At 41.3% G+C, this 25,029-nt stretch overlaps 1 protein-coding gene across 1 annotated transcript in view; it reads right to left on the bottom strand.

The window, feature by feature from the left end:
• Positions 1-25,029, bottom strand: part of Slx4ip (SLX4 interacting protein) — a 174,940-nt gene that overhangs the window by 40,775 nt on the left and 109,136 nt on the right. Inside the window, exons 3-4 of the mRNA XM_060383199.1 lie at positions 23,559-23,648; positions 18,650-18,770 (exon numbers count right to left, since the gene is read on the bottom strand). Of these exons, the coding sequence (XP_060239182.1) occupies positions 18,650-18,770; positions 23,559-23,648 (211 nt within the window). The remainder of the gene's footprint in view (positions 1-18,649; positions 18,771-23,558; positions 23,649-25,029) is intronic.

Here is a 25,029-nt window from a genome sequence, read left to right on the forward strand (position 1 = left end):
GGTGGAAAGGCACCTGAGAAATAGAAGAATGACACCAGAGGTTGACCTCTGATCTCTAAAGACATGCTTAAGCATCCATGTACATACATGCACACAAATGAACACACACAAAGAAATGGAGTTATGACTGGACATATACAACAGGAATGCATTTTTAAAGCACAGTGCCTAGTGACAGAGCCAGTTACAAAGAACCACTTGGTGTGTGATTCTACTACATGAAATGTTCATGTCCACAAAGTAAACTATAAGGATAGGGGTGGGAGGTGCATCAGCAGAAATGGATGAAACTGTAAATATGTCCAAGGGCTCCTTAATGCAGTAATGAAATGTTGCACAAATCTGATAATACAGTAAAAATGGAAAGAAAATATTCAGCTAATGAATGGGAACTGCCAGTGTTCCTTTTTCTAATTAAGAATGATTTCTAGGCCAGCAAGATGGGTAAAGGCTTGATGATGTAACCCTGATAAGAGTTCAATTCCAGAGCTCATGTAATGGTATAAGGAGAGAATCAACTCTACAAAATTGTTCTCTGCCTCACATGCATACCATGGTAAGCACAATGGAACACTTAAATACACACAACGATAGAGAGACAGATACAGAAAGATGAGTTGGGGGCTGAGGGAGGGAAAGAGAGAATTTACTCTAACTGAAAACACAAAAGCTTTTTTCTTTTGGCGGGGTAGGGGTAGGGGGTAAAGGTTTGCACGTACGTTTAATCTCAGCAGTCCCAAGGTACAGGCAGGCAAATCTCTGAGTTCAAGTCCAGCCTGATCTACAAAGCAAGTTCCAGGACAGCCAAGGCTGCAGAGAAAAACCCTATGCCCCCCCCCAAAAAAAAGGAGGAAGAGGAGAAGAAACAACTGAAGCCTTTTGCAATGGGGATATATGAACAATCACAGAGCTACATGGCAACAGTGTTCCCATTATCTAATGTGACATGCTCACTGAGGCATGAATGTTGAAGGCCTCCTTGCCCACTGAGCAGCTTAACCATTCTCTTGAATTACCAGAATACCATAGAACATGGACACACCCAAGAGAGTGCAGCCTTTTTTTTTTTTAACTTTTCTAAAAAGGTTAGAGAAAAAAAAGAAATATTTAATAAATTAAAAATTAGGGTCAGAACTGGGAAATAGTAAGAGCTGGAGAGGACAGGGTCTCCACAAGGAGAGCAACAAAACAAGAAAATTTGAACACAGGGAACTTCCTAGAGACTCATACTCCAACCAAGGACTATTCATAGAGATAACCCAGAACCCCTGCCCAGATGTAGCCCAGGGCAGTTCAGAGTCCAATTGGGTTACATAGTAATGTGAAGAGGGACTGCCTCTGACATGAACTGACTGGCCTGCTCTTTAGTCACCTCCTCCTGAGGGGGAGCAGCCTTACCAGGCCATATGCAGAGGACAATGCAGCCACTTTTGGTGTGAACTGATGGACTAAGATCAGAAAGGAGAGGAGAACCTCCCTTATCAGTGGACTTGGGGAGTGGCATGCATGCAGAGGGAGGAGGGAGGGTGGGATTGGCAGGGGAGGAGGGAGGGGCTTATGGGGGGATGCAGAATGAATAAAGTGTAATTGATGAAAAATTAAAAGAAAAAAAGGGAAAAATAATTTAAGAACCTTAAATGACTTTCAAAAGTGGAGGAAAACATGGAGTTAATCAATTTACATGGAGCACGTCTCGCCCCTGGGGGCAATGGTCTCCTGAACCTACTCAGACCTCGGATACCACCATTGCTAGTTCTAGAACTGATGCAGGATGTTCCAACGAGGGGGTTAAGGCTTCTCATAATATTTCCTATAAGCCCACACCTGTTTGTTTATATCCTCCATTTCTATTCATTATTAGCCAGATAGAGCCAAGTAATTGTGGTAATGATACTTGCTTTTTTGCCCAATGCTGGAATGCTAGTAAATTTACTAGCTGGTTACTCGCATGCCTCGCTGGGTGCCTGTGCCCGTTGATGCCCCTCACGCTATGACTCTCTTCAGACAGAAAAGGGATTTTGGAATTACAGCCGCCATTGTTACTGCCATCTCATTGGCAGCTGTTGGAGCTACCACCGCGGCATTAGCTAGGAGTCATACTGGGCAGACTGCTCAGACTCTGAATAACCTTTTAGCCAATGTAGCTCATGCCTTAGATGTACAAAAAGGAATTAATGCTCAACTAAAAGGAGGCTTGATGGTGTTCAATCAGAGGATTGACCTCGTGCAGGAGCAAATTGATACCCTATGGCAAATCGCTCAACTTGACTGTCAATGAAAGTATGCTGGACTTTGAGTCACTAGCATACAACATGAGAATTTTCCCTGTGCTGCAAATCTGTCTAAACAATTGTCTAGCTACATTTTAGGTAATTGGACTGGAGAATTCGATACTACGATGGAGCTGAGAGTGGCCATCGTCACAGTAAATTCTACCAGAGTGGACGCAGGACTAGCCACAGGATTATCATCATGGATTGCTGCAGCCATGAATCATCTGAAGGAATGGGCGGGCATGGGAGCGTTAGCAGGCCTTCTGGTGTTGGTCTCCTTGGTTTGCCTGTGGTATATATGCAAGATTAGAGTCTCACAACAGTGTGATGCAGCCATAACCATTCAGGCCTTTACAGCCATTGAAGCAGGACAGTCTCCCCAAGCATGGTTGACTACCATAAAAAGCTAAAATGTTATGCTCAGGATGCGAGGCTGAGCACTGCACTCAGGGTCACCCGCTTTCGACCCAGAGAAGAGCATTTCTGATTGCATGCGGGTTGATGCCCCAGGTCCCGCCTCTGAGAAAAAGGTATTGGGCGGGTCTGATGCTCTTTGGGTGGATGACACCTAAATGAACATCGGTACAAAGTCCCAATTTATTTCTAATATCAGAGATCAGACCTCTACTCTTGCCTGATGCGTCTAAAACAAAAAGGGGGAACTGTAGAGAGCTGCGTAATGCCGCACCTTAAAGATGGAGCTGGTTTCCACCTTCCACCTTCCCGATGGTGAGTGCTCTCTGTCACGAACAACTCCACATTTGGCTAAGGCTGAGGATCTGGCTTGCTTCCATGTATGTGGACCTATCTGCATTGCCCACGTGGCATGCTGGGGTTGGCTACCCAGAGGCTATTTAAGCTGTGGGCTGACTTTCCCCAGGGTCAGATGATTGTTCAAGGTTCCTGAATAAACTGCATTGAAAAAAAAAAAATTAGGGTCATATGGAAAAGTTTTCTTCTAAGAAGATGATTAATAAGCCTCACCTTGATTAAAATATATGTTACTAATGAAAAGGTAAATTCATACAATGCAAAAATCTACCCAAAGTCCACTTTACCTCAAAGGGAAGCTCAGAAATGTCTTATTTCCAAACAGAGCCCATAAAGAAAGATTTTCTAACTATTTCAAAAATGTTTTCTATTTAAGAGAAATTTTTACAAGTCATTCTTGCAAATAATGAGAATGTTGTTCTCCCCAAGGGAGTATTCTCTACTTCAGTGTTTCTAAGAATACACAGGGTTAAAACCATGTAAAATAGATTTTCTCACAGTTGGGGAGAGCAAAACACCACAAATTGGAAACCAAACAGCTAGAGGGTCAAGACACTAGACTTCCAGGTCAGACTTCTGGTTGCAATTAGGCAAAATTCTTCCAAATATTTGTAAGAAAATAATATTTTTGGGTGTCCACTTTCAAGGCTTGCGACTTTAATTTTCTTTAGTAGTAACTTATATGGCAGATATCTGTGCAAACATAAACACATTCATTGAACACAGAAACATTAAATACATTTACTTGGACCCTAAGAATGCAGTTTGATTGATCACTGCTTAAAACTGAACACTAGCATCTCTTCAAGGTACCGCCCACCCACTTTGAGAGCAAGGAGCATGTATCCCAGGCTGGCCTTGAACTCCCTTCATAGCTGAGGGTGACCTTGCACTCATCTTCCCATCTGTCTATTATGGGCTGAGATGATGGGTATGTGCCCAGTGTGCAGCACTGGGGACTCCATGGCTTTGTTTACACTGGACAAGTACTCTACCAGCCAAGCTGCAGCCCAGTCCAGGCAGTCACTGTTTCGTGGTGTTTCAGACTTTGTGGAGTGTTTTGTTGTTGTTGTTAAGTTTCAATAACAATGTAGATAGAACTTTTCTAAAGTCGTTCAAAAAACAGATTAGACCAAGTTTCCACTAGGTTATATGGCTTATAATAAAACAGTTTAAGAAATTGGAAACTAATCAAGAGAGAGGACCCTGACTAAAATGCTCAGTCCCCATCCTGAAAGGCAAAAAGGATGGACATCAGAAGAAGAAGAAAACAGGAAACAACTTAGGAACCTGCCATAGAGGGCCTCTGAAAGCCTCTGCCCTGCAGACTATCAAAGCAGATGCTGAGCCTGATGGCCAACTGTCAGGCAGAGTGAATGGAATTTTATGTAAGAAGTGGGAAATAGTAAGAGCTGGAGAGGACAGGAACTCCACAAGGAGAGCAACAGAACAAGAAAATTTGAACACAGGGAACTTCCCAGAGACTCATACTCCAACCAAGGACTATTCATGGAGATAACCTAGAACCCCATGCACAGATGTAGCCCATGGCAGTTCAGTGTCCAAGTGGGTTACATAGTAATGGGAAGAGGGACTGCGTCTGACATAATCTGATTGGCCTGCTTTTTGATCACTTCCTCCTGAGCGGGGAACAGCCTTACCAGGCCACAGAAGAGGACAATGCAGCCACTTTTGATGACAACTGATAGACTAAGATCAGAAAGAAGGAGAGGAGAACCTCGACTGTCAGTGGACTTGGGGAGGGGCATGCATGCAGAAAGGGGAGGGAGGGGGGACCGGCAGGGGAGGAAGGAGGAGCTTATGGGGGATACAAAGTGAATAAAGTCTAATTAATAAAAATAAATAAATAAATAAGAAAAATAAATTGGAAACTGAAATTTTGGCACTTGGTAATGAGAGCACAGTGGCAGAACAGCAAATCTAAACAAGCTAAAAAGTTGAGGGTACTAAAGCTGGCATGTGTGTCTCCACTTGCTTCCTGAGCAACAACCCAGCAACTGCCCAAGTGAAACACCTCACTCAGAAGTTTGTATTAAATTCATTTAGAGATATGATAAATGTCTGTGGTACGCAAGGGTGCTTGCACACCCCAGGCAATGTTTAGAAGCTATCATAGTTGATTTAAAATTGTGTTGGTTATACACAAGAGGAATAGTGAATAGAAAATACTTAGTTACCACAAATCATAATTTTAGATTGTCTAATTTTATTATAAATAATCAGAATAGTTAGGAGGTTACATTAGAGAATCTGAGAATGAAAGTTCTTTAGTTTAGTTGTGGTTTTTTGCACTATTTATTCATTATGTATCCTGACTAAAGCCTCCTCAACTCTTGCCAGTCCCACCCTCCCTCTCTCTTCCCCACAATCCTCTTCCCCTAGTCCACTGAAAGGGTGAGTTCCCCTCCCCTGCTATCTGTCCATAGCTTATCAAGTCTCATCAGGACTGCCTGGATCCTCTTCCTCTGTGGTCTGGCAAGGCCACATCTCCAGGGGCAAGTGATCAAAGAGTGGCAATCAAGTTCATGACAGAGGCAGTCCCTGCTCCTCCTACTTGGGAACCCACATAAGAGAAAGAGCTGCCAATTGGCCACACCTGAGCTGGGGTCTAGGTCTCTCTGTGCACAGTTCTTGGTTGGTGCATCAGTATCAGCAGGACCCCTGGGCTCAGGGTTTTTAGCTTTGTTGTTCTCCTTTGTTGGGCTCCTGTCCGCTCCATGTCCCTCTAATCCCACCCCTCTCTTCCTTCATAAGACTCCCTGCACTCTGCCCAAAATTTGGCTGTGAGTCTCTTCATCTGTTTCGATCCCCTGTTGGGTGGAGACTTTCAGAGGGGCCTCTATAGTAGGCTCCATCCTGTTTCCTCTCTTCCACCATTTCTGATGTCTGGCTGTTTGCCATTCTAAGTGAGATTTAAGCATCATCCCTAGGGTCCTCCATCACCATGTAGGTGGTAGGCTCCAAACTTCATGAGGTATTTAGCTTGCAACTCTTGTCCCAAGAATACAGCCAGAGTACATTCTTCTGTGCCAGTGCTCTGCACTCACACTTTACATCCTGCAAATCAGGGGGTCCTACCACATTCAATCTATTAGATTTCTAGCCTTTTCCCTCCCTCCCATTCCTTCCTATGACATATGAGTGCTTGCACATGTGTGAATGAGTATGTGTGTATTGAGGCCAAAAAAAAAAAAAATCTCCAATATCATGCCTCAGGATCTATCTACCTTGTTTTTTGAGACAGGGTCTATCCCTGACCTGAAAATTTACAAGTAAGCCAGTCTGGTTACTCAGTGAGTGTCAGGGATCTGCCTGTCTGTATCTCTCATGTGTTGGAATTTTGAGCATGTGCTCCCATACTCCAATTTTTTTTTTAACCTGGATTCAAACTCAGTCCCTTTTGTATGCTTTACTCACTATTCTCTCTCTCTCTACACAGAAGTCCTGGCTGAGTGGGGGTGAGGAGGGGTGATAAAGAACAGACAAGTGGTAAATAACCCAGACACTTGCTAGACATGAGAAGGCTACTTCTACAGAGCAGCGGGCACCAAACTATCCAGAAACATATGGGTTATGGCAAAGTTTTCCCATATCTTGTCTAGTTCATAAAAGGATATGCTGCCTGCCCGGATGAGAAAAAGCCACTGCATTACAGCAGAGAGCGGAGAACGCTTCTTATAATCTGTCCAACGCCCTGGTCATTGACTTCCAACCTTCTCCTTCCACCCTTCTCTGAATACATTCAAACACATTAGCTATATGGCAACTAGACCACTGGATAATATAAAGCCAATATGCCAAAGTGATGTGTTCCCAACATGGTAAGTTAAATTACAGTTTTTATTGGTGAGGGCTGCTCTTACCTGCTATGTAAGAGTGAAGAGCCACAGACCCTGCATCTAGTTGTAACATTAGAAATGGCGACACTTCCAATTAATGACTGCTGTTGCATGGCTGCGGACGCAGCTTGTGGTAGAAGGCACAACAGCATGTGTCAAGCATGGGTTTGATCCCCCAGCATGCATAAATAGCACTGTCATAATAAGAAATAAAGTAAAGCAGACCCCTAAAAGAAAAAGGGTTTTCTTTGTTTTTTGGTCACATTTTTAATTCAATTTATGAGCTGGAAGATTTCACTTTCATCACTTTTCCTTCCAGTTTTAGCAGTCAGGGATGCTAATCAGTTTTACTGATTCCTACTATAAGTGACATGTCTTTGGAAAATCTACCAATGAATCATTGGTCTGCATGGAGCTGATAAAGGGTAGGCCTCTTAGCCAACTACAGAACTCCTCTGAAAACATTCTTACAAACCAACATTTGACAGCAAGATACTTCTAGCATCTAAGACTCATAGAGGATTTGGTAGAGCTACCATGAATTTTCTAGTTTCAAGACATGTAGCAATTCAAAAGCAAAATTCCATTTGTAAAAGCGATCAGATTTAAGCAAACACAAAAGTAACACAGGACTGGAATGTCACAAAAGCTCCAGCAAAAGGAACATAGACTTGAATCTTCACAAGAGATCCAGGTAAAGAACAGCCAACAGGGCCCATGTGAGAGACGGCCTCTGCTTCCCTTACTAGGGTATCCACATGGAGACTGAGCTGCTTATCAGCTACATCTGAGCAGGGCATCTAGGTCCTCTCCACACACCGTCCTTGGTTGGTGCATCAGTCTCTGTGGGGCCCTGTGGGCTCAGATTTGTTGGCTTTGTTGGTCTGTTTGTAGAGCTCCTGTCTCCTCTGGGTCCTTCTCTCCCCCGACTCTTCCATCTGACTCCCTTTGCTCTGCCCAGACTTTGGCTGTGAGTCTCAGCATCTGCTTCAATCCCCTGCTGGGTGTAGTCTTTCAGAGGACAACTATGGTGGGCTCCTGTCCCTCTATTCAACCACGTCCGGTGCCTATTCTCTTTGTCCTTTGGATTGAGAAATAAGCATCCTCCCTAGGGTCCTCTTCGTTATTTAGCTTCTTTAAGTCTGTGGATTGTAGTATGGTTATCCTGTATTATATGGCTAATATCCACTTATAAGAGAGTATATAATATGCATGTCTTTTCGGTCCTAGGTTACCTCACTCAGGCCACAGAGGAAGAAGGTGCAGGCAATCCTGATGAGTCTTGATAAGCTGGGGTCAGATGGTAGGGGAGGAGGGCTCTCCCTTTCTGAGGACTAGGGAAGAGGAATAGGAGGGAGGAGGCAGGGATGTGGAGGAGGAGGAGACAAGAGAGGGGCTACAATCAGGATATAAAATGAATAAATTATAAAAACTAAACTTAAATAAAAATAAAAAAGAGATCCAGGCAAAGTGATACGAGATTCACATCATCACAAAAGCTTCAGAAAAAATAACACCCCAGCAGGGCTGGAACTGCAACTTGAAACTAAGCAAAAGCAACATCAATTTTGCTTCAAGAAGTCAACATGATTCTCAGACTATGAATTGAGGGACAAAAGGCCATGGGAGGGAAAACACTCACCAGCCAATAGAATGATAAAGTCTATACTGACAGGCCAAACCCTTTCTCGGTGGTTCTATAGAGAATCAGGCACTTCATGTGTTGTAAAGAACACTGTGTTGTTCACAGAATTTTCTTTTGTATTTTATTTTGTATAAAATGAAGTAGACAAAGGATGAAGCATTGCAACCCTGCAATATCGCTCTATCATATGACTCTAACAAGTAGTACCATTACTCTTCTGAGCTGTGCTTGCTATCCATATATTTCAGTAAGTGGTGAGCATCATCTCCTCTGCATTGGAGAGAGTAAAGCATCTTGAGCTGTCACTGCTGCTTTAGCACACTTTTCATAAAATGCCTAAAACTTCAAGTTTTACAAATTGCCCATTCTTGGAAAAATAATCTCTGCTGATACCACAGTATACTCACGAGAGGGCTTGTGGGCACTTGCTTTCATTATTGCCCTTTTAAGTTTTTTGTGTGTGGATGAAAGCTTAGAAAATGTTTTGACTGAGTACATTGTGGGGGGAAATGTAAATAATAACCAAAGCTTTTTAAACACATGTGTATAAAGAAAACATATGCTTCCGCTAGGTTCTATGACAGACTAGGGTTTCTAGGGAAATCCATTTCAATTCATGAGTAGCTATGCACAGAAAAAAACAATGTACAAAAATTAAGAATATTTAACAAAGCAGTTAACTGAAAATGTGCTGTGCTGGTTTACATTTCAGAAAACTGTATGAGTGATTATTTCTTCCTCTTTCAGTCCTTCCCTGCTAGACCATGAGAAGCAGAAACTGCCTACACTCCCTCTGTCTGTGACTTCCATTCCTGCTGTGGATGTGCACTCAGAGCTCCGCTGTAGATACTAACTCATGATAAAAACCATAGTGATGATAAAAACCCTATCTATCAAGGGTCTCTGCTTGTTGAGATTTAGTAGTTGCTGGACATATGGTCTCATTTTTTTTCTTTTTTGTTAAGATGTAGGAGAAGCAGTAGAGGAAAGCACAGAGGTGCTGTGCTAGATGGCAAGTTTGTGTTCTTTCTTGAGGCTTATATTGAAGGGCTGGTCAGGGAAACACGGTTCACTTCCAAAACTGATTTTACTTAGGTAAAGGCTCTGCTTTCCCTAGGCTGGGAAATAAACATAAAACAAAATGCCACACATACACATTTTTCACTCAGAAGGACATCAGGGCGTAGAGCTCGTAACAAGCCTGTGTCTGAAGAGCAGGAGAAAGCTTTCTTTGGCAAGATCTTGTGCTGCGTCAGACACTGGGGATGGGAAGGGAACAGTTTTCAGACAGAGGGAAGAAAAGGAAGAACTTGCTTGTTTTGGCCATTCTTGTCTTTTTCTTCTCTTGTGTGAACACCCATTGATTCTCTAACATGGTGGTGATGTGCCCTAGCACCAAGGGCTAAAAAGGAGGTAGGTGGGAGAGGAAGCCTTAGTTCTCTTGCCTTGGGCACTTACATAGCTTACCTGGGATGATGCCACAAATGGATGAGCAGATGGGTATGCAGTTTGGCTGGAGCCTTCAGCTAAGAAGGGTTAGAGGAATATTCAACTGAAAAGCATAGTCATCAGAAAAAAACGAAACAAAACAAAAACAAACAAACAAACAAAACCCTCTGCACACGGAAACCACAATACCCAGGGAAATTTAATTTATATTATGATATTTTCCAAAGGGCTGAGTTTGTTAAATGAAAGAAAAGGTTATATAGAATAGAGTAATAAGCAGTTTAAAAACTCCTACTGTTCCACAAGCATAAACAGACAGCTATCCATATAGTCAATGTATTACAGCACATACCCTGGACTAGAAGATGAGTGGGTGTCTATTTCACTGTCTCAAGATCAGAGACTGGAGAGTCAAAGTCTAAGACAAAGGTGCACATATAGCAATTCAAGCAAAATACTGTTCCTGCACCAGGGTAATTTAAAAGAAAGGTGGGGGGCTTCTTAACAACAAGAGGAAATTTTATTAAAAGAAAGCATAAGCACACACTTCTCTCCTTCAAGGAAACACAGTCAGACATTAGACAGCTGTGCTTCACACAGCCACTGACATATCAGTTACTTGACCTTTGGACAAGTTACACAACTCCAAGCCTGGTTCTCATCGTTGGAGGAAGCGTTAGAAATAGTGGCTTGGGGCTGGAGTCATTCAGTGGAGCACTTACATAGTTGTAGAAAGCCCAAGTTTAATCACCACCAGTGGGAGGAAAAGCGGATAGAAATGCCTATGTCAAGGACCTATGCTGTGCGTGTGTCGGATGGGTTGAAACTCAGTAATCGCACTAGAAGGCAGATGCCGAAGGACTGCCAGAGGGGACATGTTAAAGAAAAGCACCGTCTGTGCTAGGTGATGTCCCTTCCCTGGAGTCTTACACTGGGTAGGATGTGGTTTTGGAAAACAAAAGGCTACTTAATGATTTGAAACTCAGAGCACCTCCACCTGGGCTGCAATGGAAACAGTTCAGAAACACTGTCAAGAAGCAGGTGACCAATGAGTAGCAACAATTCCTTTATTTTTTTCCAACACCTGTGTTCCTCCCCAGCATCTGACTGTACCATGCCCAGCCCTGGAACAGTGAGAGTTTTCCCAGAGAAGTGTAAGCAGTGTATAAAAACTGAGAGGTGAGAGAGCATTGTATTCTAGGGACTAGAAATTAGTCAAAGTAGAAAGACAAACTGATGCTTCGGCAGGGAAGCTTTCCAGATATGCCGGTCAAGGCCACTGGGTTATGCCCTTCTTGGGGAATAAGGGTTTCCTGAAAGTTCAGTGTCTCACCTGAGACCTTCTAAAGTCTCCAGGACTAGGCGATTGGCTGCCAAGCATTTGTAACAGCCAAATTTCATATTCTCTCAGTCTGAGATGGAAATGTTTGGTATCTCAATACACAGAAAGCCATTCTCATGCTGGTATAACTAAGAGAGAGAGAGAGAGAGAGAGAGAGAGAGAGAGAGAGAGAGAGACTATTGGTGAGAAAAGTGGGGCTCCTCTACCAGAACTCAGCTATACAGTTCACTGAGTTAGACCCAGCCAGCATAATTTGCCAATGGATGCTAAGAGGATGGTGATCCAGTTATATGAAGATCTGCATAAGATTGGCACCACCTACCAAGGGATTTCCCCATTCTCCAGAATCGTGGTGACTGGCCAGTATGGGAAAAGCATTATACAAAGTCCTTAACTGAGTAGCCTCCTTTAGGGCTAGAGACAACCTCAGGGTATCAAGAACTGAAAGGACTAATGATTAGAACAGATGGTGTCCATAAACTACTAAAGCCCTAGAGTAGGAAGTTATGTGATGGCCAGGTGGCTAAAAATACTAGAGCATTAAAGGCCATGACTGCATAAGTCACTTGGTCAAAATAAGGCAATTGATTGATAAAAGTTAATGGTCTTAGGTAATCAACCAAGACTCAAATGTAACCTTATATAATGGTGGAGAGGTTTACTGAAAATTCAGTCAGAATGCAAAGCCAGGACCTAGTGGAACCGGGATAGGCTAAAGGATGTACTTTATACTCTGACTAGTAGAGCAATATATATTGCCCTGGCAAGACATATGGTTTCTGGAATCAAGAAGTAAATGTAGGAGTGACAACCTCAGCAAACAGTTGCTTTCTGTCATCCCGATTCTGTTGAGGTCTGGACTCAATGAAAAAAAGCTTTAACACAGAAGAGCAACCATGGGTTGGGAGAGAAGTACAAAATGCCATGTAACTACTTCAGGTTCTTCAGCCTTAGACAGAACTTGGCAGAAGTTGGCAGAGGTCCAAGGAAGAACTGAAGAGGTGGCTCATGGCAACAGATAAAGGCCTACAGAGAAATTATCTACTGAGCATTCTCTTTGTCTATTTATAGAGCATTTTCTCTCTCTCCTTCTCCCTCCATCCTTTCTGAGATAGGCTTTCTCTGTGTAGCACTGGCTGCCCTGAAACTCAATCTGTAGACTAGACTGGCCTAGACTCAGTGATCAGCCTGTCTCTGTTCCCAGTGCTGGGATTAAAGCAGCCTGCATTAGCACTGCCTGACCCTACTAAGTATTCTCAAGGTTAACGAAACAAGGAGCAAGAATAACCCTGTATAACCCTGTCAAGGCAGAGCCATAGTTCAAGCCCCTCAAGACCCAAAGTGAAGACTCCAGATCAGCTAGACACAAGGAATAGAAAACAAATGCAGAGGAGGAAGATATAAACTAACTACATGTTTCATGCTCACAAAAGTCAAAACGGTACCGTGACCTGCACTGCCCTTGCTGCATCCTCTGCAAGAACTAAGATAGGTATTTCTGCTGTTTCCTATTTGTTTTGCTTAAAATATAGTAGTTGCAGTTAACTTCACAATTTAGTAAGTGAATTAAAAAGCATGGGCTGTGATTAAACATGACTGCATAAGTCCCTCGGTCAAAATAAGGCAACTGATTAATAAAAGGTAATGGTCATAAGTAATGAACCAAGACTCAGATGTAACCTTCTGTAATGATGGAGAGGGGATTAAAAGCACAAAACTATCACTCAGAAAGCCTGTGGTAGAGTGAAACTGGGAATGAGAACCTTATCTACTGGAGACGACAGGTCCTATGTACCTGGGAAACCGTGGGCGATAGCTTGTGTTATCACTTGGAAGCTCATAGAAACAGGAAGTCAAGAGGACAACTGTAGTGGGTAAGATGTACCATGCATTCATTCTACCAAACCTTTGGCTCATCTCTTTTACAATATTTTGATAACTTTTATATTCCTAGGGTAAAAGCCAAATGTTTTCTCTCCATTGACTCACTTGAGGCCAGAAAACAGATATGAAATACGGTTCTGCAGCCCGAGGCTTGGCCATGTGCTGACCAGTCTCTCTGGCAGGGCAGAGGTATCTGGTACTATGTCCTGAGCTTTGCAGATGAACATCAGTTTTGTGGTAAGATGGTATGAATACTACAGCTGTCCCCATGCTGTGGCAGAGGCCATGCTTCAGAACAGTGACTGCTGGTCCTGTTTTGAAGCACATAAGCTTTACAGATCCTATAAGCTTTAACCAAGAAGCAGATGCACTTTGGTTTATGCCAAGTACAGAAGAAATTGAAAGGGATTTAAGCTATAGTTCCTGACTCAAGCTGAAGACTGTCAATTCTGCTTCCAAAAGGCCATATTTGTAGCAGAGGCATGGATGAATTAGAAGAAAAATCTGGAGGCTATGGCAGGAGTCAAGAACTGACCATGAAGGGGGTGGTATTAGGAAACAAAGAAAAAAGAAAGCATGAAGAGAAAGAAGGAAGAAAGAGGGAGAAGAGAGAAGGAGGGAGGAAGGGTAGGAGGGAAAGAAGGAGAGAAAAAAGAAGGTCAACTCAACACAAACCCAAACCTTTAAGTGTGTAGTTCAGTGAACACATAAAAACATAAATGGAAGTCATAGAGCACAATTCTGTTTGAGGTTTAGGCTGCTAATCTGGCAAAAACTGAAGTCATTGGCAAGACTCAGTTCTGGGCAAGACTAGAGGAAAATGCTGAGGGAAAGCTGGTGGGAGTTGAGTGTGACATATTTTTGTAAATGTTCTCAAGTCCCTAACTTATACTGACTCTACCGAGATGGCTTGTCAAATGACTCTCAAAGGATGAACTTAATATCTGTGTTATGCTGTTCACCGACTGTGAATGACCTTTGTTTTGTTTTGTTTTAATAAGATTAAGGAAATTGCCTTGGAGGAGCTTATGCACTTTTTATAAAGAACACGCAAAGCATTAATAACATTAATCTTATTAGAGCATTGAGCAAAGTTACACGTTTGGAAACTTTGGCTTACCCAGAATCACATACTTAGTTTATATGCCATGCTGAGGCATGTTACCCTGATATGGATCTGGAAAAGGAAAAAAGAAACTGGCTCATGGTGACCTTGTCAACTAAGGAAAGTAATCCAGTGAGAGAGAGAGAGAGAGAGAGAGAGGCATGTGTGAGGAGAGCAGGCTCTCTGAAGACAGTTCTCTGCAGCATGGTAATACAGAAAGGAGGTTCTAATGGGTGCCAAAGTCAGCCTTCCCCTCACAGGGAGAGAGAAAGGCAGTTCCATAGACTAAAACACAATTATGATAAAATACAGCACACTAATGTAAATATTAAATGCCAAGTAATATATGAATAGAGAAAGGGAAAATGAGGGAACTGGTGCAAAAATTTCAGATGGGACTTTGTCAGATATTGGAGAAGTTATTAAAAATAAAGACACAGAGATAGAAACAAAGCAGGTTTGCAGAAAATAAGGTCAGGTAAGTTACAGCAACTCTTAGCCCTAAGAAGAAAGGAAAAATGAAGACATTAATGGAGCCAGTCACCTACACAACACACACACACACACACACACACACACACACACACAGCTTTATTTTGGGATCACAAGCTGCCCTGCATGTTGGAGAGACAAGTGGTCTGTAGGAAGCTCATCCATTGTGGAGAGGTAGATGTTTGGCGGACAGTAGGAGCAGAAATCCAGGGCACTTGTGGCCTACAGACTGGTGACTGCTCTGGGTGGACTGTGACTAGAGAGCTGAAGATATCACAGAGCAGGGAAGACAAGGCTCTGATCTGAGCAAAGGCTTCAGGTGAGTGGAACCTTAGAAGACAGGAATTAAGTCAATGGCACTTACATAAGGAGGAAAAAGAGGTAGAAACTGACAGGCAGTTCCCCAGGGGTCTTGGTCCTTATCTTGATGACACTGAGAATACCCTGACTGGCTTTCTGGAGACTTGTGATTTTTATGGGATGGTCTGAGTGTAGCACGGACAGAAGGTGGCACACTGGCCATATGGAAGGGAGCCAGAGGGTACCTGCTACAGCTGTCCAGGTAAGACGGGGACACAGACTGGCTGGTGGCTATAGGAAAAGGGACTGGCCATGGTATAAACTCAACAGATACACACAAAGATTGTTCAAAGAGGGAAGTGACAAAATGTGGGGTTTTTTTGCAAAGTTAACTTTCAAAGTGGGACACACATACATATTACATATATATATATATACACACACACATTTTATATATATATATATATATATATATATATATATATATATATATATATATAAATGGCACAACATTTTTCTCAAGAGTCAGTGAAATACTCTATTAGCACCACTCTAGCTTCCTCTGGTCACACTATCACCTCACTTCACTAAACACAGTATTCATTCTGCTAATGGTTAACGGTCATGAGAGGCTGCATGACAACACATGGCCTGCTTGTGGTAGTGCAGCTAGATAAAGTCAAGAGCAGATGACAAAAGAAAAATCCTTTGCAGGGGACAAAAGAAAAATCCTGAGCAGATGGCTCAGACATTGAGGCACTTGGACAAGCCTGAGATCTGGGGTTTGATCCCTACAATCCATGTAATTGTCAGTGGGCATGACTGCTTGCCTGTAATTCCTGGTTGGGGAGGTGGAAACAGGGGAGCCTGCCACAGAGATAAGGTGGAGCAGTGGCCAGGGGCCTTGTGCCTTCACATGCATGCGCACAAAAAGCCTGAACACATTTGTACACATATGTGTACACAGACATACACCTATACATTCAAATACACAAACACACACAAGAGCTTTGATAGGCTGGGTGTGGTGCATGACTATAACTAGTATTTGGGAGACTGAAACAAGAGGTTAACAAGTTTCAGGACTAGCCTGGAGTCTGGACAACTCAGGAAGACCCTATTCAACAAATGATAAAAAATAAAAATAAAAAGTTAAACGTCATATAGCCCATTAGTGGAACACCTGCATAGCCAATGTAGCCCCAGTAAAACACACACACACATACACACACAGACAGACACACACACACACACAGACACACACACACACACACACACAAGAATTCAAGTAAGTCCCCAAAACAATAAACACTAAATCAGACTAAAATAACAAATACATGCATTATTATAATGTTAACTGAACTTGAAATAACAGTAAGAGGCAATTCAAATTCCATCAATTAATTAAGAACACTGATGTTTAACAGAATATTTTACAGTCATCAAAAATAGCAATTTGGACTTGGAATAAGTCAAAACAATCTTGAGGATGACTAACAAATTAAAAGAGTTAAGCTTTCTGATTTCAAAAATTACCACAAAACTATAGTTTATCAAGAGGCTATGGAACTGGCACCAGTGAGAAACACAACAAAAGCAGACTAGAAAACTCAGAAATAAACTATCACTCCAATAGTAGGATAGTTATTATTATGATTACTCAATCTCTTCAATGTGGGATGTAGTCTTTTTAACAAACGATATAAGAAAACTGGACATCCACATGCAAACGGATGACGCGGATAAACACTAACTCAAAAGGGATCAAGTCCTTGAGTAAAATAGTTTTTTTTTTAATTATTATTTCATAGAACTTTTGTTTTAGAGGAAAAATAAAGAAGTTTCACAAATCAAGACTTCACATTGATTTCCATAGACACAGCATCAAAGCATCAACAACAGGAGAAAATAAGTGACTCACTGAATGGCTTTGGCACATTAAAAAACAGCTACACACCAAGGTGAACCACCAAGACAAGCCACAGAATGGGAGATAGTTTTGTCAATTATATAGCCGAAAAAGAATTAATATGCATAATATACTAAGCCCTCAACAACAGCACCTCCCCAAAGCCCAGTTAAAAATGGACCAGGAAACAGACATTTTTCAAAACACACACACACATACACACACACACACACACACACACACATGAATAGCCAACTAGTGTATAAAAAGATGGTCATCATCACAATTCAGTAGGGAAATGGCAAACAAACAAACAAATAAACAAAACCCCCAAAACCACAATTAGAGATTGCTTCATATATATTAAGATGACAATTATCAAAATATCAGGAAAAAAGGGTTGGCAAAAGATATAGAGACAACAGAACCCTTATATTGGTGAAAATATAAAATGACATAATCATGGTGGCAAACAATATGTTAGTACCTCAAAAAAAATCAAAAGAATTATCCTGTGATACAGAAATTTCTAAATGTATATTTGAAAGAGCCCAAATCTTGAAAAGATAATTTGTATATCAGTGTTTGCAACAACATTGTTCATATCACCCAAAACAGGGAAATGATCCATCAACAGACGAATGAATAGGCAATATGACCTACACTCTAAGATTTAAGAAGTAAAATTCTGATAAGTGTAACTGTAAGAATGCTGAAAACATAACTGTAGTGGAAATAACGCAAAGAATGAAATGACAAAGATCATATGACTCCACTCAGGTGAGAGGTGGTCAGTCGTCAGGTCAACAGAGCAAGGAAGAAGGGCCTCTGCAACCAGGGCCTTGGGCTAGGACATGAGGACACATTATTCATGGGTACAAAGTTCCAGACTGGACAATGGTAATGGTGATAACTGTACAAAATGTGAGTATATTTATGCTCCCCAAAGTGTACCTTTGAAAGTCTGTAAATACCCAATTTGTACTTGGTCATTAATGTAGCTGACTCTCAGCTTCCTCGCCTGTAACCCAAAGACAAAGGCACCCCTGTGTTACCACAGGTGGAATGTCTCTGATGCTGCCCTTCAGGCCTTTATGAAGGGGCTGCCCTGGGTCCTGTGGGTATAGTGCCACCCCTGGCCTCTGCACACTACGGGCCTGTAACAACCCAACCCTTGCCAGTAACAGCAACTGAAACTTTATGCTCTCATTTCCAAATGTCCTCCGGGAATAACCCCGCTCCTGTTTGAGAACATTTGAAATAGAGTGACACATGGGGAAACATTCTAAAAAGCATAAAACAGCGAATCACATTATGTCAGTATTAGTATAAATCCATTTGTAAGATTATTTGTCAAAAAAAATAAAAAAAGAAAAGAGACCTTTAAAATTTTACAGTTTCCTTAAGAATGTTTTATTTGCTATTTTTATACATTTTGCCTACCATTAAAAGCCCTTTAGGGCTTTTTGGTGAATTTTTGTTACTCAAACACAGTATCTTCATTACAGCATATTTCTTAATGTATCACTAAGCTAACACGACAGAGTCCAATATAATTGCAACCTCTACAAAGTAGAAACTTTATTTTTTTGTCCACAATCGCAGTTCTTGTTGTCTACCTTTTAAGGACAAAGGGCTGGATCTTGTGAATTCCGCATTTGACGGCCTGTGCTGTTTATAAATGCCCATGTACTCCTTAACTCTGGAATCAATGGTTTCTCTTAACAGCAAACAGATTTCCTAAAGTAAATTTAAAACATTAGACATTTCTAGTTTAATGCAATGCAAAGAAGAAAAGATTATACATATTGAAAAAGCAAAGGCTGGCATTTGGTTAGCTTTGAACCTAGCCAAGAATGCTGAAAGGAACACTGTATAGCCTTCTAGACTGTACTACACATTAAATGTACTATCAAACATGGACCCATGCCTGATGTTGGCTCACTTCATTATCTCTCTGCCTCAGTTTCACACTTTCAACTGGAAGATTTAAAAGCTTACTTCAAAAGAGGGATGTGACTTCAAGAATGATTTCATATAAGTATCAGTCTACCATACTGTGATGGACACAGGATGCAGCATGGGTCTCAGGGGGAGACAGCACAGAGGCAGAAAGGGTGTAAGAACACTCCTCCTGTCACTGCAGGTGGCCTGGAGACAGGCCATAGCTGTCAACAGCTCTAGCCCCTGTCTCACCACACTGTTGTCCTGATTGCAGGTACAGTGTTATCAGATATTATTTGTATAAGGAAAGCCAGGAACAGTAAAGGATTACATCTTCAAGCATGGTTCACATTTATTTTTATATTTTATTGTTGTGTAAACACCATTATTTATTAGTTTTTGGAGAGTTAGAACAGTGGGTTAAATAGACAAAAAGGCAGTGATGTGACCTTCCCACTCTGTGCTGATGCCAGAAAGAAATCCCATTTGCTTTTAAAAATCACATTGTGGTTCTTCACTCATTTATGATAAAAATAACTTCCCATGTCGCTGGTATAGATTAATGTTATTAGGTATCAGAACCAGGCTTGAATTCAATTTCAGCTTACCCTGTTAATAAATTTCTGGAGATATCAGTTGGCTTGTGATATCTGTAAAGAACAACAACTCAAAATAACTCAGGAGTCAAACTCCACACTGGGACTATCGATGGTCTGTAGTGTGTCCTGTGTTACCAGGAAAATGTAATTTACCATAGGAAATCAGGGGAGACTACATATAGAATTGACACCAAATGAGTGATAAATCCTAAATTAATTCCCAACACTTCTGCAGCAGACTCAGAGTTGTTCAGGTCACCTCAAAGCTGTTCCACTTGTTTCTCAGAAGGCCAACACACTTTGGTCATTTAGATTCTTCATAATTACAACACACACCAAGTTTTAGGCTGCTCTGAAGAACAGCCATAGTGAGTTCCTTTACTGAAACCCTTAAACAGTATATAAAAACCTTGATTTAACACATTGGCTTGATTTAACATAGACATTTCTACATAAAATACAACTGCCAGTCTCCTCTCTCTCGCTTTATATTGCAGCTAAACGATGCGTTGTTTGTGGAGTATGAAGCTATCCATTTGCAGCTCAGTGCTCTAGCGCTGCTCACACAGCATGAAGGCAGCATTGCCTCACACTGTTGTTCTAGCAATAAAATAATTTTTGCTTCACATACAGCCTTCAACTATGACTGAGCCAGAAAGTATGTGGAAGGCACACATGGCAACAAAGATTGTTAAAATTTGGCCATAAATACCCTATAAGGCTAGAACTAAAAATAGTATGATAAAAATAGAGTGCATTCACATGAAGTTTCTCACTAAAGCACAGGCATTTCTTCTGGGAATCAAGTTTCAGGAATTAAAGATGGGTAATGTACAGAGTGGAAAAGATGCCTAAGAACTGATTGGACCAGGCTTAGTGAGGCATCCTCTTCACACCTAGAGCAATGCAGGAAAAAAAGAAGAAAAAAAAAAAGACAAAACAAAATAAAACGAACAAACAAACAAAACAGCCAGGAACATCTGAGAAGTAGGTGAGAGGACAGAGTGAAGATCCACGAGTGAGTGGGAGACAGGCATAGCGTGTCCCTAGTTCCTCAGGTTTACAAATGGGACAATTTCAGTTCACCTCTTTGAGTCCAAAGGCTACTTGAGCTGGACTCTAATAAAACATGTTAAATATATTAATCCAGTCCTTTTTCCGTACAAAGTTAAAATGCAATCAAACTGGCTATTTATGAAACCCCAAGCATACACCATCTAAAATTTTTAAAAAAGGAAGCAAATGTACAGTCATAGCCTTTCTTCAACTCTCCTGTTGAAGCTATGCATATAAATTATTTCAGACCAACTCTGCTATCAGTGAACATACATTTTGAAGGAACAGCTTAAAACACTGGTGGCAAACTTTCGACTTTGCTTTCAGAGGAAAGCTTAGACCTCTTGCAGGAACCACTGAAGGACCTCTCTGCAGGTCCCATCATGCACCTCTGCTAAGTCATGCCTCACTGCTCTGGAGTAGGCACTAGTTGGAACAACACAGCTGCATGTGGCGCCTTGACAAGAAGGCTAACCTCATGTTTTGAAGGTGAGGTGATTCATATCTCTTGGCTCTAGAACATTCTGTATCACCATTTCTTGGTCAAAACTGCCTAAATACCAACTCTAAAGGTCTACAGCTAAAGTGTTCAAGCTGTAAAAGGACATGGGAAAGTTGTGGTCTGGAATGGTGGATTTTAGAACCTATCAGAAGCTCTTGCAAAATACTAGGAACTTTGGTGGAATGAATGCACTAATTTGAATCATACAGACATGTGTACATGACCTAATTTTGAGACTGTAAGAAGGTGAGTGGTGGAGAAAGGTTCTGACCTGCTAAATATAAAGTCCTCAAGAGGACAGCCCATAATCAAACTCATTAATGATGAACTGATTATACCAAACTTTGTGTCCTTTACTCAGTATTAGGTCACTGGCTATCCTTGCAAAACTAATGACCACAAAGTACTGGCAGAATTATCATTTGACTGAAAGTATGTTTTTATAAGTGATTTGTGGGTGGGTAGCTTAGTTTTAGTGATACGAACAAATGTAAACATCATTTTCCCTCTACCATTACTAGTTTTGTTACTATTCAACATTACTGTTTAATACAATTTACTTTTATTTACTTTTCTAGAAGTAAGGGCAGCAGATAAATACAATAAAATAAATGTAAAAAAACAATATGGGTTGAAAGTCTGTAAATTACATTTACTCATTGCTTGTGGTATATATGTGTGTAGCTGTGTGGACGTCCACATGTCATGGTGTATATGTGGAGGTCAGAGGACATCTTGCAGGGGTTAGTTTTCTCTTTATACCTTGCCCATCCTGGGGAGTCAGTGTTTTGCAGCAAGTGCCTTTATACCCATAAAGACATGCAACTGGCCTGTTCTGAAACTTTTGAATAGGCCTCTACCTCACTACCTGTTGCTAGTCTCTACGGAAGGAAACAAATAATGATTCTCCACCACAGGAGCTCCCAGAGAGGGTGTTGAAACCACAGGAGACTGAGGCCTTTTATGGTCAAACTCTTTAATTTGAAGATAAAGGAGACTGAAGCTCCCAGGGAGGTCAAATGTCATAGTATCAACTCTTGAAAGCCATGGGGTAAGAGCACAGTGGGAGAGTTCTCAGGGATAACTGGTGAATCTCCTATAACTTAACTACTAATAAAATACTGTTTTTGTTTATTTTTTTACAATTTTGACTTTGATGTGTGTGTCCATGTTGTATGTGTGTGTGTGTGTGTGTGTGTGTGTGTGTGTTGCATCCCTATCCTTTCATGTGTCTGTGTAAATGAGTTTGTCACACTTGCGGGTCACAACGTGGCCAAAAGAGGGCTTGAAGCCCCTAGCATTAGAGTTATAGGCAGTTGTGAGATGTCTGAATGGGTGCTAAGAACTTAACTCAGGTCCTCTGGGAATGAGCCACCTTTCTAGCTCTAGAATAGTTATGAACTATTGGTGGAAAACATTACTAAAGGGAAAAAATAGTCATGACACATTTTCTATGTTAGATGTATGTGCTTAAACAAATAACTAAGAACTCGAAGAGATGATATTTTACTCTAGCATGTAATTTAGTATAGAGACAAACTGCTCATCTGCCATAACCACTCATCCAGTTTTAGGCAGACCCTCACAACTGAGCTCATTCTAAAGCCAACAGAGGTTTACAGAATCTCTGAATGAACTGTAGTAAATCTGGTAGTGAAGAGTAAATTAATTATATTTTTTGTTAAACATTTCAATACTTGTAGGCTATGAAATTCACCTGATAGTTTGTTTTTGTTTTTGTTTTTTCAAATTCTCCTAAAATTTCATGGATCAGCAGACTTATATGCTCCAAACCTATGTTGTTCAAAGTCAACTACACAATCATACCAGCCATCTGTTTTACTGGCTGGCTGACAGGAGAAGAGGAAGACAGGAGCTCCTTCTCACCTGTCAAAGGCTCATGCCAATGAAAAGAGGCGAAGATGAAAGTGAGTATTAATACAGATGTGGAGATTAGCTTCGTATGAATGCCACACCTGCTCCAGGTGCTGCCATCCTTCTCATCACTCAGATCAAAATCCCTGCTCACTTGGAATAGTTTGGCTTCCTCTGCCTCCCATTTTATTATAGAGAACCATTTTCCTCAAAGTAAAGGGGATTAGAATTTTTGGTTTAATTAATAAAGCCTGGGATGAGGACATCACAAAGATGGTAAGGTGCCCATCAAGCATGTAAAGGCCCTAGATTTAGTCCCTAACATCACATGCATACACACAAAACAACCAGATCAACAAGAGATTAGCACATGAAACACAGGGCTGTGGTGGGCACTCATGTATTCTTGACACCAGGCATACTCCTGTAAATAGGTAACTATCACTCAACCTTTTTAAAACACTAATGAAAACAAAAGCTGAGAAGAGCTGATATTTCTTCTAGCAGGTATAACACAAAACACTGTTTAAGAAACAAAAAGTTTTGTCATACCTCTTTCTTCTGTTCAGAAAACCAACTGGAATCTTTGTTTAGACCTTGTGGCAATATATGAAGATCCACCAGGACGGCAAACTTCCCACACTGAAAGACAAGGGATGAATATTTATCAACGGCAGAATGTATCTGTGTAGGCCTTGCCCAGCACATAACTACAGAGGCCCTCACAAACTCCACACACAAGAGAAGAGCAACAAAACCACCACTGGGTAGAATGTCGTGTGACTACTAGTGTTCATAAGTTCATATTTAGAGTGAAAATGCTAAGAAGCATACAGGCTTAGCTAGGATAGAAACGACAAAATAAATCTTTAGAGCACACCTTGACAGGGATGACCAGACAGCTCCACTGCAGCTGGAAAGCTGCCAAACACTGAGAGACTTTGAACAGGGCAGTACTATATAGACTTCAGAAAAAAGTCTGTGCTGAGCCAGGGGCATCCTTTCTCCTCAGTAGTAAAAAAAAAAAAAAAAAAAAAAAAAAAAACCTATATAAGTTATTGCCTTTTTTATAAACAATTAGCTGGACCAAAGAGCTTGGAATTGGAAAAAATACCCAGAAAAGCAAGAAAGAACTAGAAAGTAAAGGGATTAGATGTTGGATGCCAGTTACCAAGCCTAAAGAAAATTTCATTCAAACATGCTATGAATTTTCAAAGCCTCCTTTCTTACTTTTAAGAGAAGAAAATAAAAATGTTGTATGTCTGTGTGGTACAACAGTATAGCCAACTAGGTACTAGAGATATGGCTCTCATGACTTAAAAGTTGACATTTAAATTTTATTTAGAGTAAATCTGAAGCCTCATGATAGCCTCCTATTGCTAATGTCTCTGCACTGGACAGCAGGCATATGCGTTGCATGAAAAGCCATAACCCAGCTGGCGACATGGCTCAGGGAATACAGTGTCTGCTGTACAATCTTCAGTACCCAAATTGCTATGTACCACAAGTCCCAGTGCTCTGAGGGCAGAGACACACAGATTCCTGAATCATACTGGCCATAGCAAGTCCAGGTTCAAAATCACTTCCCCCTGAAGGGGCTGCCTTACCAGGCCACAGTGGAAAAGGATGAACTTAGCCCTCATACAACATGATGAACTGGGGTGAGTGGGTAGGGGGCTCCCCTTTTCTGAGGAAAAGGGAGGGAGGATGGGGAAGGAAGTGGGACTCAGAAGAGAAGAGGGAGGGAGCTACAACTGGAATATAAAGTAAATAAATAAATTAATTAAAAAAAAAAAAAAAACACTCTGTCTCCAAAAAGAAAGTGGAGATCAATGAAAGAAAACATCCGGTATTGACTTCTGGCCTCATGAAGGAAGTCAAGTAGGGATGTATGCAGGGGATTCTGTTCCACACATACACACAGGCTGCAGCTTTACAAATCTTCACACCTCATGATTCATTTCAGAGATTCCCAAGATAACCATAAACAAACAGTTTGGAAAGGAAAGACTCGGCAACCAAG

This window comes from Meriones unguiculatus, chromosome 4, assembly GCF_030254825.1.
Source record: "Meriones unguiculatus strain TT.TT164.6M chromosome 4, Bangor_MerUng_6.1, whole genome shotgun sequence".
Taxonomy (NCBI): domain Eukaryota; kingdom Metazoa; phylum Chordata; class Mammalia; order Rodentia; family Muridae; genus Meriones; species Meriones unguiculatus.